This window comes from Somniosus microcephalus, chromosome 13, assembly GCF_052327205.1.
Source record: "Somniosus microcephalus isolate GS21.2 chromosome 13, FLI_Smic_1.0, whole genome shotgun sequence".
NCBI lineage: Eukaryota > Metazoa > Chordata > Chondrichthyes > Squaliformes > Somniosidae > Somniosus > Somniosus microcephalus.
Genome location: NC_140999.1, coordinates 44,275,340 through 44,290,933, shown reverse-complemented (window position 1 = coordinate 44,290,933; position 15,594 = coordinate 44,275,340). Strand labels below are relative to the sequence as shown.

Below are 15,594 nucleotides of genomic sequence, written 5' to 3'. Positions count from 1 at the left end.
GCTGAAGTGCCCGGCGGTGTCCGAGGCTTTTTCGAGGGCAGTGTTGTTGTTGGAAGAGAGAGGAGCGCGGAAATGGGGGCGGGGGGGGGGGGGCGAAGAGAGAGAGAGAGAGAGAGAGCGACTGGGGGGTACAGAGAGAGCGACTGGGGGGAAGAGAGAGAGCGGTTGGAGGGGGTGAGAGAGAGCGGTGGGGGGAAGAGAGAGAGCGGGGTGGGGGGGAAGGGAGGGCGGGGGGGAAGGGGCGGGGGGGAAGGGAGGGCGCGGGGGAAAGGGAAGGGAGGGAGGTGCGGGGGGGGAAGGGAGGGCGGGGGGAAAGGGAGAGGGCGGGGGGGAAGGGAGGTGGGGGAAGGGGAGGGCGGGGGGAAGGGAGGGGGGGAGAGGGGGGGAGAGAGCGGGGGGAAGGAAGGGCGGGGGGGGAAGGAGGGAGGGGGGAGAAGGGGAGAAGGAGGGGGAGGAGGGGGGAGGGGAGAAGGGGGGAAGGGGGGGAAGGGGGGAAGTGGGGGAGGGGGAAGGGGAAGGGGAAGGGGAGGAGGGGGGGAGGGGCGGGGGGGAGGGGGATTGGGGAGAAGGGAGGGAGGTGAGGGAGGGCGGGTTGGGCCCCCCGAGGGTTCGGCAGGCCCCCCGCAGAGGGTCGCGGCCCTCCCCCACCCGAGGGTCACGCCCCCCCCCCCCCCGAGGTGAAGACCGCCGATTGCGGACTGTGCGAGACGGCCGCCGAACCCGGTTGCCTAGGGGTAACGCTTGACGCCTCAGCAAGCCCCTGCCCCCCCGGCCGAGCCAGAGAGAGAGACGCCGCGTCTCAAGCTCCTGCTGCGCGCGCACCTTTAGTAAGGTAGCCCGGTTGCCAGGGTAACGCTTGACGCTCAGCAAGCCCCGCCCCCACGGCCGAGCCAGAGAGAGACGCCGCGTCTCAGCTCCTGCTTGCGCGCGCACCTTTAGTAAGGTAGCGGCGCTGGACTGAGGCCCGCCCCTCCAGCCTTCGAGTGGGGCCGGGAGGTGCCTAGCTCGGGCGTAGGGTGCGGAGGAGAAGCCGAGGCTTCGAGGCCCTACCTGGAAAACCGGGGAAAGGTAGGAAAATTAATGAGATTAGATAAGTTTAATTCGTTTCTAAATCATTTTTTTTTAAAACAATATGTGTTTTAAAAGCAACGTTTTTTTTTAAAGACGCAGAAAGCCGGGAAAAAGAAAGGAAAAGTTTGGAATCAAGATGGCGGCAACTCACCTCGGTTCAGAACGATAAAGCCCGGCCACACACGCACCGATTGGCCCGGCGGCACACGCCAGCAACCCGGCGTACGATTGGTCGAGCTCGAGGTCACTCTGTCGCTAATGAGCGGATAATGAGATGCTAATGAGCGGAACGTTGAAGGTTTTTTGGGATACCGCGGGCGCGATTTTAGCCCGGACCGAAACGTAAATACGCTTAAAAACCGTCTCGGAAGCGTAAGCTTTCTTTGGAGGTAACGCGCGCGTAGGTACGCCCTGTAACTTCTCGAGCGCATAGCCCGACAGACGCACAGGCGATGACAGACAGAATGACAGACCAGAATGACAGACAGAAAGACCAGACAGACAGAAGTACCGATTTATATATATAAGATAAGATAGAAGATAGATAGATTATAAGAGCAAGAGAGGATAACTAGGGAAAGAGAGTAGGGCCCATTAGGGACCAAAGTGGCAATCTGTGTGTGGAGCGAGAAGATGCAGGTGGGGTTTTAAATGAATTTTTTGCATCTGTGTTCACTATGGAGAAGGACGATGTAGACATAGAAATCGGGCAGGGGGGACTGTGATATACTTGAACATATTAGCATCGAGAGGGAGGAGGTACTAGCGGTTTTAGCAGGCTTAAAAGTGGATAAATCCCCAGGCCCGGATGAGATGTATCCCAGGCTGCTGTGTGAGGCAAAGGAGGAGATTGCAGGGGCTCTGACACAGATTTTCAGAACCTCTCTGGCCACAGGGGATGTGCCAGAGGACTGGAGAACAGCTAACGTAGTACCATTATTCAAGAAGGGTAGTAGGGATAAACCAGGGAATTGCAGGCCAGTGAGCCTAACATCAGTGGTAGGGAAATTATTGGAAAAAATTCTGAGGGACAGAATTAGTCTCCACTTGGAGAGGCAAGGATTAATCAGGGATAGTCAGCATGGCTTTGTCAAGGGAAGATCATGTCTGACCAAATTTGATTGAATTTTTCGAGGGGGTGACTAGGTGTGTGGATGAGGGGTAGTGCAGTGGATGTGGTATACATGGATTTCAGTAAGGCTTTCGATAAAGTCCCACATAGGAGACTGGTCAAGAAGGTAAGAGCCCATGGGATCCAGGGTGCCTTGGCACATTGGATCCAAAAACTGGCTTAGTGGCAGAAGGCAGAGGGTGATGGTGGAAGGTTGTTTTTGTGACTGGAAGCCTTTGTCCAGTGGGGTACCGCAGGGATCGGTGCTGGGTCCCTTGCTGTTTGTGGTCTACATTAATGATTTGAATGTGAATGTAAAAGGTATGATCAGTAAGTTTGCAGATGACACGAAAATTGGTGGGGTGGTAAATAGCGAGGAGGGTAGCCTCAGTCTGCAGGAAGATATAGATGGGTTGGTCAGATGGGCGGAACAGTGGCAAATGGAATTTAACCCTGAAAAGTGTGAGGTGATGCATTTTGGAGGGACTAACAAGGTAAGGGAATACACAATGAATGGTAAGACCCTAGGAAAGACAGAGGATCAGAGGGACCTTGGTGTGCATGTACATAGATCCCTGAAGGCAGCAGAACAGGTGGATAAGGTGGTTAAAAAGGCATATAGGATACTTGCCTTCATTAGCCGAGGCATAAAATATAAGAGCAGGGAGGTTATGATGGAGCTGTACAAAACGCTGGTTAGGCCACAGCTGGAATACTGTGTGCAGTTCTGGTCGCTACACTATAAGAAGGATGTGATTGCTTTGGAGAGGGTGCAGAGGAGATTCACCAGGATGTTACCTGGGCTGGAGCGCTTCAGCTATGAAGAAAGACTGGACAGGCTGGGGTTGTTTTCCTTGGAGCAGAGAAGGCTGAGGGGGGACCTGATTGAGGTGTACAAAATTATGAGGGGCATAGATAGGGTAGATAGAAAGGAACTTTTTCCCTTAGTAGAGGGGTCAATAACAAGGGGGCATAGATTCAAGGTAAGGGGCAGGAGGTTTAGAGGAGATTTGAGGAAGAACTTTTTCACCCAGAGGGTGGTTGGAATCTGGAACTCACTGCCTGAAAGGGTGGTAGAGGCAGGAACCCTCACAACATTCAAGAAGCATTTGGATGAGCACTTGAAATGCCATCGCATACAAGGCTACGGACCAAATGCTGGAAAATGGGATTAGATTAGACAGGGCTTGATGGCCGGCACGGACGAGATGGGCCGAAGGGCCTCTTTCTGTGCTGTATAACTCTATGACTCTAACATCTCATCCAAAAGATGGCACTTCTGACAGTGCAGCACTCCCTCAGTACTGCACTGGAGCACCAGCCTAGATTTTTGTACTCAAGTCTCTGGAGTGGGACTATGAACCCACAACCTTCTGACTCAGGCGAGTGTGCTACCAACTGAGCTACGGCTGACAAGGGAAACTATCAAAGGAACTTCATATGCCTTTTGGCTGATCCATTTCACAGTATCATTCAAATATGTTAATGGCTCCCAGCAAAAAAGACCTGAAGCAAACAGAACAGCAAAGCCCCAACTTTAACCCCCAATTTTTGCAGTCAACTGATTTTAGTCAGGGTGGCAGTGAACAATACAATTGGCTGTAGCATCTCTGGGGTGGGATGGGGAATGAATGAGTTAAGGGGGCCCAATCCTAAACTCTGACAGAAAGTGCCTTTGTGGGATGTCAGGTGAGGGCAGGATCGAGCTCAGCTATGATCCCCTCCGCAGTTGAATAACTGGTTGACACACACCATGTAGGCTCACACATATTTAAGTCAGGGACTGGATCTGTACCCTAACAAAGTTCAGGGGAGGCAGCAAGAGAAAGTATATTTTATGGCACAACATCAATAATAGAGATTAAGTATGTTTTCTTAAAAAATAGCATTGCTTCACCACAGCTCGTGGAGTACACTTTGTTGTGTGTTCAGTGTTGGATGCCCCAGCATCTTTCATTGCCTTTAGCAGGGTTTTGGAAGAGGAAACTTAAGTTTGGTTTGGCCAACAGGCAAGTAGTTGCTTTCCATCTTCGTCCTCAATACTCAGCTGTGTTGGTCGGTGCCAAAACACAGCCAGACCTTCCTCATGTTGTTGGCATGCCAGCCTACATTGTTTCTCCTCATTTTTTTGTCCCTTCCTGGGCCACATATTTCATGTTTCTGGGCCTCCTCCAATGCCTCTTTGAATCTGGTCGGTGAGACAGGAGCCTGGCATGACTGTTTGTTCAATCTTTCCCCTCCCCAGGGACAGCAAGAGAGGAAATGAAGTCAGGCAGAGGAAACAAGGAGAGGCAAGTTTTTAGAAGTCATATTCTTCAAGAAAAAAAGGATAGTTAAAGTAATAAAAACGGGAAAGAGGGAAGAGAGGGAGCACAGAAGTATATATAGAGAGAGAATAAAGGAAGACAAAGGGCGCAGAAGTATTCAAGTTTTTAAATTATACTTATAATAGTGTTTATTTAGCAGTTTAATATTTCAGTAATAATGGGTAGATTATGACTTTGTGCAATAATGTAAATGAGTCGGCAGCCAATCGGGAGAGACGTAAAATGGGCTGCCATTCATTATCACCCATTTTACACTATCACACAAAGTCAAGATCTACCCCAATAGATTTATTACTGTACTATTAATGTTTGTTCCATTGTCATATTAGTGCTTTAGTGTCACAGTGTACGGGACAAAAGAAAAAGCTGGTCAACCCAAGAAGAGAGCTATTTCCCTGGGCCTGCTGACAGGTGAAGAGTTAGTTTCTCATTTTGGACATTTATGACATTTTTGTTCTGCCTGTTTGGTTTGCATTGCAGCAACACAACTAGACTAGCCCAATAACAGTACCAGCACACTGACCATTCCAACACAAGTATAAACTGGTTCAGGAGACAGTTAGATACATTTCTGGAAGGAGGAGGGATTAAGGGATATGGTGAGAAGGTGGAGGGTCAAGAAGGACAGGCAAATAGGGCCTAACGGGCTTTTCTTGTTCCAATAACCATCAGTTGATCTTTCCATGAAGGGACTTCCCTCAGTCAATGTCTGAAATATAACAATCACACAATCATCTCCCTGACTAAATGTTCAATGGGCTTCTCACTCGTACATTATATATAGAATATTCAACAGCACAGTAAAGATAAAGTAAGATGTGGAGGATTAATGGTATGTTTGTTTCAACCCAACAAGAAAATGCTTACAGATGATAGACAGACTTGCATTTATGTAAAACAAATCTAAAACTCATCCCCTCTCAATTCACTGTACTGCATAGTTCACAGACACAAGTGTCCTTTTTATACATCTACTTTCATGAGTAATAACCAATGTGCCCTTTAACCTCCATCTCCAACATCACAGTGGACCTGTGAGCTCAGTGGTGGGAAATTATAGGAAGAAACATATATATATATCTATTATATAGATATATATATTCTGACATAATATGCAAATTACAGGAATATATTTTAGAGGGGGAGAAACCAAAATGAATTAAATAAGCAAATTATTATATTGTATTCTATCCCTCTGTACGATGTAACACAATTTCATAAGTCTGAGCTATATTTAAACTGTAAGTTCAGATAAAATGTCTGGACTCTGTTTTTGAGGAGCAGCAAGCTCTCCTAATTGGCCTGGAATAAGATTTATATGAGTTGTCTGATCATCATTTTGATCACTAGATCAAGTGGTTCATTACCATAATTGTTGGGTTATACCTTGAGAGGCAGTTCTCCTCAGCTGCACACCTCAGTGCGTACATGTGCATCCTTTGGACATATATGGAAGCTTGAATATAATACGGATCAGGAACTAAGTCAGGAAGCCCTGGAAAAGAAATGGAAGCATGTTTGCACTGAGTTTTCTTAATCAGCGGTACTTTGAGATCATTGACTGCAAAATACATTATCTGAGACATTGGCATCATCTTGAGCTTTTATAAATCTCACAGACAGCTGGAGTGTGTGGCTACAGAACCATTAAGACCAATTGCTGATGTGAATCGCCACTTCTCAATTAAACCATGGACAAAAATACACACTTCCTGTGCAAACTGATGTTTCTGGGATGTAGGGAAGCTACCTTGTGTCTAGTTCCAAGCCAAACAGGAGGCAGGATAGGGGAGGGGCAGGAAGAAGTGGGTGTGGCTGAACTTCAGATGTATGTTTTTGCTGATCATTAAAATTTGTCAAAAATCTTAACAATTCTGTATCAGGAGACACTGAAATAAGTGGGTAAATGGACAGTGGGTAATTTTGGTGCCCGGTTTTCAGTTGAGCAATTTCCAAATACACCACTGAAAAAACAAGGGACTTTCTGGTCCAAAACTGGACAAATGACAATCCTATTTAGAGGCAATTGTTATAAAGCCTACAATAATAAAGTTTCCTACATATGGGACATTATCCATGTAACCCAGGGCACTGTTTGAAGAAGATCAGAGAGTTCTTCTAATATCCTGGCCCACATTCATCTCTTAACCAACAGCACCAAAGACAGATTAACTGGCCATTCATTTTATCTGCTGTTTGTGGGATCTATTTTATGCAAATTGGCTAATTCACTGGATGTGAAATGCCTCCTTCTATGCTGTATGACTCTATGATTCATTCAGACAGCTATCATACATGTTAGCTGAGCTGGGGCTGTCAGTGTTGGAGCCAATTGTATTCAGTAATAATTTGTTCACATGAACAACAGGTTATTCTTAAGTAATTTATAAGCTTGTAAAATATACCCAGTGAAATCCATATGTATCTGCTCCTGATACAAGTGAGTTGTTACCCTGACTCAATACCAGTGACAAATGCAGTCGTTAATGTTAGATGTAAATTGGTTTGATTGATCTCCAGCTTGGTCTATTCCATATAGAAGAGTCCATTGTACGGAACATAGAACAACAAAAACAACAACTTGTATTTATGTAGTACCTTTAACTTAGTAAAACGTCCCAAGGCGCTTCACAGGAGCGTTATCAAACAAAATTTGACACTGAGCCACATAAGGAGATATTAGGGCAGAAAAAGAGGTCGATTTTAAGGAGCGTCTTAAAGGAGGAAAGAGAGGTAGAGAGGCGGAGAGGTTTAGGGAGGAAATTCCAGAGCTTAGGGCCTCGGCAGCTGAAAGCATGGACGTCAATGGTGGAGCAATTAAAATCGAGGATGTGCAAGAGGCCTAAATTGGAGGAATGCAGATATCTCTTAATAATGTAGGGAAATGTGAGGTTATTCACTTTGGTAGGAAGAATAGAAAAACAGAATTTTTTTTTTTTTTTTTTAAATGGTGAGAAACTTTGAAATGTTGGCGTTCAGAGAGATTTGGGTGTCCTCGTGCAAGAAACACAGAAAGCTAGCATGTAGGGTACAGTAAGCAATAAGGAAAGCAAATGGCATGAGGAGGAATTTCTTCACTCAGAGAGTTGTGAATCTTTGGAATTCTCTACCCCAGAGGGCTGTGGATGCGGAGTCTTTCCTATTTCTTATGTTCTTAATGGCAGGATGTGGTTGGAAGCTCATTTCGGGGTCAATGGGAACGGTAGCATAAGTGGTTATGTTACTGGACTAGTAATCCAGAGACCTGGACTAACTGATCCAGAGACGTGAGTTCAAATCCCACCATGGCAGCTGGGGAATTTAAATTCAGTTAATTAAATAAATCTGGAATAAAAAGCTAGTATCAGTAATGGTGACCATGAAACTATCGGATTGTTGTAAAAACGCATCTGGTTCACTAATGTCCTTTAGGGAAGGAAATCTGCCGTCCTTACCTGGTCTGGCCTATATGTGACTCCAGACCCACAGCAATGTGGTTGACCATTAACTGTCCTCTGAAATGGCCTAGTAAGCCACTCAGTTATAACAAACCACTACAAGAAACAATAATAAGAATAAAACCGGATGGACCAGCTCGACATCAACTTCGGCACCGGCTTTGGCGATGACAACGGCACACCCAACCCAGTCGGCCTTGCAAAGTCCTCCTCACCAACATCTGGGGACTTGTGCCAAAATTGGGAGAGCTGTCCCACAGACATAGTCATACTCACAGAATCATACCTTTCAGCCAATGTCCCAAACTTCTCCATCACCGGCAGGACAGACCTACCAGGGGTGGCGGCACAGTGGTATACAGTCGGGAAGGAGTGGCACTGGGAGTCCTCAACATTGACTCCAGACCCCATGAAGTCTCATGGCTTCAGGTCAAGCATGGGCAAGGAAACCTCCTGCTGATTACCACCTACCGCCCTCGCTCAGCTGATGAATCAGTACTCCTCCATGTTGAACACCACTTGGAACAAGCACTGAGAGTAGAAAGGGCACAGAACGTACTCTGGGTGGGGGACTTCAATGACCATCACCAAGAGTGGTTCGGTAGCATCACTACTGACCGAGTCCTGAAGGACATAGCTGCCAGTCTGGGCCTGCGACATGTGGTGAGAGAACCAACACGAGGGAAAAGCCTACTTGATCTCGTCCTCACCAATCTACCTGTCGCAGATGCATCTGTCCATGAGAGCATTGGTAGCAGTGACCACCTCATAGTCATTGTGGAGACGAAGTCCCGTCTTCACACTGAGGACACCCTCCATTGTGTTGTGTGGCACTACCACCGTGCTAAATGGGATAGATTCAGAACAGATCTAGCAGCTCAAAACTGGGCATCCATGAGGCACTGTGGACCATCAGGAGCAGCAGAATTGTATTGCACCACAATCTGTAACCTCATGGCCCGGCATATCCCTCACTCTACCATTACCATCAAGCCAGGGGACCAACCCTGGTTCAATAAGGAGTGTAGAAGAGCGTGCCAGGAGCAGCACCAGGCGTACCTAAAAATTAGGTGCCAACCTGGGGAAGCTGCAACACATGACTACATGCATGCTAAAAAGCAGAAGCAGCATGCTATAGACAGGGCTAAGCAACCCCACATTCAACAGATCAGATCAAAGCACTGCAGTCCTGCCACATCCAGTTGTGAATGGTGGTGGACCATTAAACAACTAACGGGAGGAGGAGGCTCCATGAGTATCCCCATCCTCAATGATGGTGGAGCCCAGCACGTGAGTGCAAAAGACAAGGCTACAACACTGGCATCTATCCGACAATGTGGAAAACTGCCGAGGTATGTCCCAGTTTGGGTTTCGCCAGGACCACTCGGCTCCAGACCTCATTACAGTCTTGGTCCAAACATGGACAAAGGAGCTGAATTCCAGAGCTGAGGTGAGAGTGACTGCCCTTCTCATCAAGGCAGCATTTGACCGAGTGTGGCACCAAGGAGCCCTAGTAAAACTGAAGTCAATGGGAATCGGAGGGAAAACTCTCCACTGGCTGGAGTCATGCCTAGTCAAAGGAAGATGGTTGTGGTGGTCGGAGGTCAATCATCACAGCTCCAGGACATCGCTGCAGGAGTTCCTCAGGGCAGTGTCCTAGGCCCAACCATCTTCAGCTACTTCATCAATGACCTTCCCTCTAACATAAGGTCAGAAATGGGGATGTTCGCAGTGTTCAGCGCCATTCACACGCCTCAGATAATGAAGCAGTCCATGCCCACATGCAACAAGACCTGGACGACATTCAGGCTTGGGCTAAGTGACAGGTAAGATTCGCGCCACACAAGTGCTAGGCAATGACTATCTCCAACAAGCGAGAGTCTAACCACCACCCCTTGACATTCAACAGCATTACCATCGCTGAATCCCCCATCATCAACATCCTGCGGGTCACCATTGACCAGGAACTTAACTGGACCAGCCGCATAAATACTGTGGCAACAAGAGCAGGTCAAAGGCTAGGTATTCTGCGGCGAATGGCTCACCTCCTGACTCCCCAAAGCCTTTCCACCATCTACAAGGCACAAGTAAGGAGTGTGATGGAATACTCTCCACTTGCCTGGATGAGTACAGCTCCAACAACACACAAGAAGCTCGACACTATCCAGGACAAAGCAGCCCGCTTGATTGGCATCCCATCCACCACCTTAAACATTCACTCCCTCCACCACTGGCGTACCGTGGCTGCAGTGTGTACCATCTACAAGATGCACTGCAGCAACTCGCCAAGGTTTCTTCGGCAGCACCTCCCAAACCCGTGACCTCTACCACCTAGAAGGACAAGGGCAACAGGCGCATGGGAACACCACCACCTCCAAGTTCCCCTCCAAGTCACAGACCATCCTGACTTGGAAGTTTATTGCTGTTCCTTCATCGTTGCTGGGTCAAAATCCTGGAACTCCCTCCCCAACAGCACTGTGGGAGTACCTTCACCACATGGACTGCTCCAGTTCAAGAAGGCGGCTCACCACTAACTTCTCAAAGGGCAATTAGGGATGGGCAATAAATGCTGACCTTGCCAGCGACGCCCAGATCCCATAAACAAATAAAAAACAATACACCACCAAGGTTGCGAACAGTTTGGTTCAGCCTCAGACAGTTGCCAGGAAGAGGGAAGTAGTCGGTGGCAAGGGAATGGAGTTTGTGGCGGGGACCGAAGACAATGGTTTCCGTCTAACCAATATTTAATTGGAGGAAATTGTTGCTCATCTAGTATTGGATGTCAGACAAGCAGTCAGACAATTTAGAGACAGGTGGTGGTGAGGTAGAGCTGGGTGTCATCATCGTACATGTGGAAATTGATGCTGTGTTTTCGGATGCTGTCGCCGAGGGGCCGCATGTAGATGAGAAATAGGAGCGGGGCCAAGGATAGATCCTTGGGGACACCAGAGGTAACGGTGCGGGAGCAGGAAGAGAAATCATTGCAAGTGATTCTCTGGCTACGACTGGATAGATAAGAATGGAACCAGGCGAGTGCAGTCCCACCCAGCTGGACGACGGTGGAGAGGCATTGGAGGAGGATGGTGTGGTCAACCATGTCAAAGGCTGCAGACAGGTCAAGGAGGGATAGTTTACATTTGTCACAGTCATATAAGATGTCATTTGTGACTTTGGTAAGAGCTGTTTCGGTACTGTGACAGGGGTGGAAACCTGCTGAGGGATTCAAAGATGATTCAAACATGGAGTTCCGGGAAAGATGGGCATGGATCTGGGAGGCGACAGCATGTTCAAGGACTTTGGAGAGGAAAGGGAAGTTGGAGATGGGGCGATAGTTTGCAAGGACGGAGGGGTCAAGGGTTTTTTTTTTGAGAGAGACGGCAGATTTGAAGGAGATGGGGACAGTACCCGAGGAAAGAGAACCATTAACAATATCAGCTAACATGGGGGCCAAGACGGGAAGTTGGGTGGTCAGCAGGTTAGTGGGAATAGGGTCGAGGGAGCAAGAGGTGGATCTCATGGTCAGGATGAGCTCCGAGAGGGCGTAAGGGAGAGAAGCTAGAGAAAGACGCGAGTTCAGGGCTAGGGCAGGGGGGAACCCTAGAGGAAGTTTGGCCCGGTAGGCTAGGGGAAGGGAGGGAAGCGACAGTCCTTACTGTGCCGGGTATATATGTGGGTTATATCCAACACCAATGGCTGAAAATCACACAGCAACACCCTATTGTCAATCATGCACGCAATCTTTTAAGTATATTGAGGCATGTATTTTTCACTCACCAATGACACTGAATCAAATCTTTATATTTTTCTCCCTCCAAACTTCCCTCTGATTTCCTTGCCTTATTTCTCTTTTGAAGGGGCTGCCTCATCCTGGAGTACAGTTTCACAAGTGGCCATTTGTCAGTTGTGAGACTATGTTGGTTGTCTGTTTAAGCATTGCAGCCTCCACAGCCAAGCCAGAACCCTGTCTTCATCTTGTCACTATACGGGCACAGCTCCAGGTAATGGAGTTGGACAGCGATTGAGAGCAGAAACCCTCAGTTTGATTTATTTTGTGCCTTTCTGGCCAATATATTATGAGGCCAATTATTGCCCTCCTACTCCCACTCCAAGTAACAGCAGAGTAGAGATTGAACCTGGAACCATCCTCATCGTGTGGTTCAGTATCACAACAGGGACTGCATTCCTCCCAGAGCCAAATGGATTATGATTAGCTCAGTATTTTGAAGGTATGATCAAACAAAATTACACACTTGTGATTATTGTAGGAAAGAATTAAAATCAAGGTGATGGAGGAACAGCTAACTTACCAGACTCTCCTTAATTCTGATTACTGGCACAATGCACACATACACAAATGTTACTGCCTACAAGAGTGAGTTAGATATCATTTTATATCCCATGCAAATTACCAAATAATGTTTCGTGACACGAACGACATCACATTGTATTTCACAAAACAGAACGGTGTAACACTACTGCCCATTGAATCAGTTACCAAATGTACTGCCTGGTGTGGTGCCAAGCTATACAGAGCAGGAAAGGTTCAATTCCCGCTCGGTGCTGAGGCAGCTATTCTCAGCCAAGGTGCAAGCTGGAATACTACAAATGGTGTCAAAAACAAAAAGTAACCCCACCGCCACTCAGTGGGAGAGAGCGGGTATATTTTTCTGTGGGCGCAGGTGGAAAACTAGCGGTTCTGGATCGGCCACGCTTTATAACCGTCTGATTTTCCTTTCCATTAACATCCAGGTTGGATAACCGACCAACACTCACTGTGAGACTCGCACTTGAAGAATGGAGCCTTGGGCGAAGCATCAGAGGGCAACTAGCACGTGGAGTTGTACCCTAGCAAGATTCAGTACCCAGAACTGTGGGATCAAAAAAGCTCCCCCTTCACTGCCATTCCCTTGAGATTTGACCTTGCCCAAAGTATAATTAACCCCGCCCCGCAAACCGGGTGCATTCCCATCCCAGCGAGGCTTACCGTTCTGGAAGTACCTGGTGCCATGGCCCATTCTCCTGCGGACCCCGGGCCGGGATGACCGTGAGGACGAGGAGTAGACGTTGTAGAACACGCTGTTCCGGTTCTTGAAGGGATTCCGTGGATCGTCCGCCTGCATTTCAGCCGGATTGCCGGCGGCCGGCTCCGCTGTCCGCCCGGGGCGATGGGATTCCCGGGGCGGCTGACGGCCAGTCCCGGAGGGGCCGGCCCCTCGGTCTCCCTGCCTGCTCTCCCCGCCGCTGCTCAGGTAGATGCTCTGCATCTCCACCCTGCTGCGGTGGGCAGGGGGGCGGTAAGCCGGCCCGCTGTTCAATAAGCTGTACACATGCCCGTTGTTTTCCCACTGGATCCTCTGCCTCCACAAACCATTCGGCTCCTCTTGCCCATCCACAAGACCCATTCCACAAATCGAAAGGAAGCAGCAACAAATTGCAAGGAATCCTCTCATTCTGTTGACGTTTTGTTTCGCTGCTGGACAATATTTAAATCACAAATTTCCCAGTTGGAGCAAGTCTCTTTCCCACATGCACCTTCACAGTGGAGGAGAGGGCAGACAGTTTTTTTGTATCTTGCCTCAAGTGTGCTCACGGCTGATGATGAGCTCAGATATTTTAACCCTTTAAGCACAAAACTATTTTAGCAACTACCGCCCACTTGCCTTGCCACGGTTATGAGAAGCCCGGTGTATCCTCGCTCTCCCTTTCATTTAAAGTTCAAAACTAAAATTAACTCACCGCTGGCAGGTTTAAGTTTCAGCGGCTAATGCACCTCTCCAGATAAGATCACGGCCAACCTTTTACAATATGGTTTGTCCAGCTTTGAGTTAGTTATAAGAATATTCCAACAAAGGAAACTTAGTTTCGTTTGAAAATTGTAATATATGCAAATCAAATGCAAAACCTTATTGACAGCGCAACGAAACTCGTGGCTCTCCTGTGGCGTTGCTCCGCAATTCCTCACTGATTGACCTCGGGATGTTGCAGCAATTGGACCTTCTCCTTAAAGGGACAGGCCCCCTTAGTCACAGCTGGTCCTGAACAGCAGCATCATATTTTATGTGTTGCACTCCTGTCGTTATAAAGCAGCACATCCCGACCGACAGTGCCATAAAGAAATCTGATAGCAAAATACTGCGGATGCTGGAAATCCGAAATAACAGAAAACGCTGGAAAAACTCCGCTGAGTTTGCCCAGCGTTTTCTGTTGTTATTTCCATAAGGAAATCTGCTGGCTTCCTCTTAATCAAAAATAAATCCTGGCGATAGATATTATATCCAGTCGGTCTGTTTATTTAAAGTTTAATATCAGACTTCAAACATTTTTGGTAAAAGTTTGTCTTATCTGTCACGTTATGGGTTAAAAGCCCCGCACCCTTCCCCCGGCCCACCGCCAGCCCTGGATTTCCTGCTGATCGCATTGTTCTCCAGTGCTGGGGTGACCAGATTGTTCCCACTCACCCGGGGTTCAGTAACTGAACTTCTCTCTTTCTAGCTAGAAAAGAGTTTACCAAAGGCGCGAGGAGGCGATAAGCCTCCCAATTCATTTGTTTACATGTCTGTTCATTTCAGCTTCAAGCTGCCACGATGGCCAAGTGGGTAAGCGCCCAGTGTGCTGCTGAAGCAGGGGTTGTCAAGCGGAGGGTGCCCGCGGGCCGAGGAACACTTTCACCCGGCACGCAGACTATCGGGGCAATTTTCCCGAGCAGCCGAAACTTTGACAGCTGAATTCGGAGCACTTGGCCTTTCTAAAGGCAGTCGATCCCGGGTCTCTGAGCCGTTACCGGGCCTCCCTTCCCACTTGCAGCGCGCTGCTGAGTTCGGTGCACAACCCTCCCCCCGCTCGAGCCCGCGGATCCGCCAATCACAGCTTCACTTTTTTCCCGCGCTCTCCAGCCGCCCGCGCTTTTCTCGTTGGGTTTGAGTGCACTGCTCGCGCCCCTTCTTCAGACACTTGCACACGCTCTGCAGCCGGGCGTCGTGATCCTCTGCAGTTAAATACCGTTTGAAATTAAATAAATGTGATAATAGAGGGTGGAGGGGGGAAATGGAAAATCAGAGAAGCTATGGACGGGGAGAGGTCCAGCTTCGCTCTTTCCCCCCACCACCCCCCCCCCATTAAAAGCAGCAAACCACGAAGGCTGAAAAAAATCACGCTGAGGAAAAGAGCAAAAGCTGGTTGAGAGAAGAGTGTTATGTTCATAAATAAATAGACATTCTTATTATGAACAGCTAGCTTGAGCTAGTCACTTTATTCAGCCATGTGGACTTGTACAGCATCCATCTTGACTACTGCCTTGTGGGTAGCCTAGAGCATCGTGGGTAGTCCAGTATTATATACATACAGCTCCACCTAGTGTACCATTCTAGAATGACATGTTACTGATCATTACATCCCCCTTTCTTTGAGGTTAAACAAAATCAATATCAATCAATCATAACGACATAAACATCTTCACAATAGTCAATACATTTTCAATATAGTTTTCTTTGTACTCAAAGATTAAGTCTATCAGGCTTTTTTACTTCACGTGTGGATCTTCTCAGCACGGGTAAGTCTGATGTGTTTTCATGAGAGCCTGTATGTGTGTTTGTGTTAGATTGTTCTGGTGGTGAGTGACAAGATTCAGTTGCGGCATTGTCATCGATTT

At 47.9% G+C, this 15,594-nt stretch overlaps 1 protein-coding gene across 1 annotated transcript in view; it reads right to left on the bottom strand.

Annotated features, from left to right (window-relative positions):
• The window catches only part of loxl5a (lysyl oxidase-like 5a), a 59,452-nt gene extending 45,804 nt beyond the window's left edge, over window positions 1-13,648 (bottom strand). Inside the window, exons 1-2 of the mRNA XM_086004871.1 lie at window positions 12,931-13,648; window positions 5,896-6,004 (exon numbers count right to left, since the gene is read on the bottom strand). Of these exons, the coding sequence (XP_085860997.1) occupies window positions 5,896-6,004; window positions 12,931-13,396 (575 nt within the window). The 5' untranslated portion in view covers window positions 13,397-13,648. The remainder of the gene's footprint in view (window positions 1-5,895; window positions 6,005-12,930) is intronic.
• Between the last annotated feature and the right edge of the window lie 1,946 nt (window positions 13,649-15,594).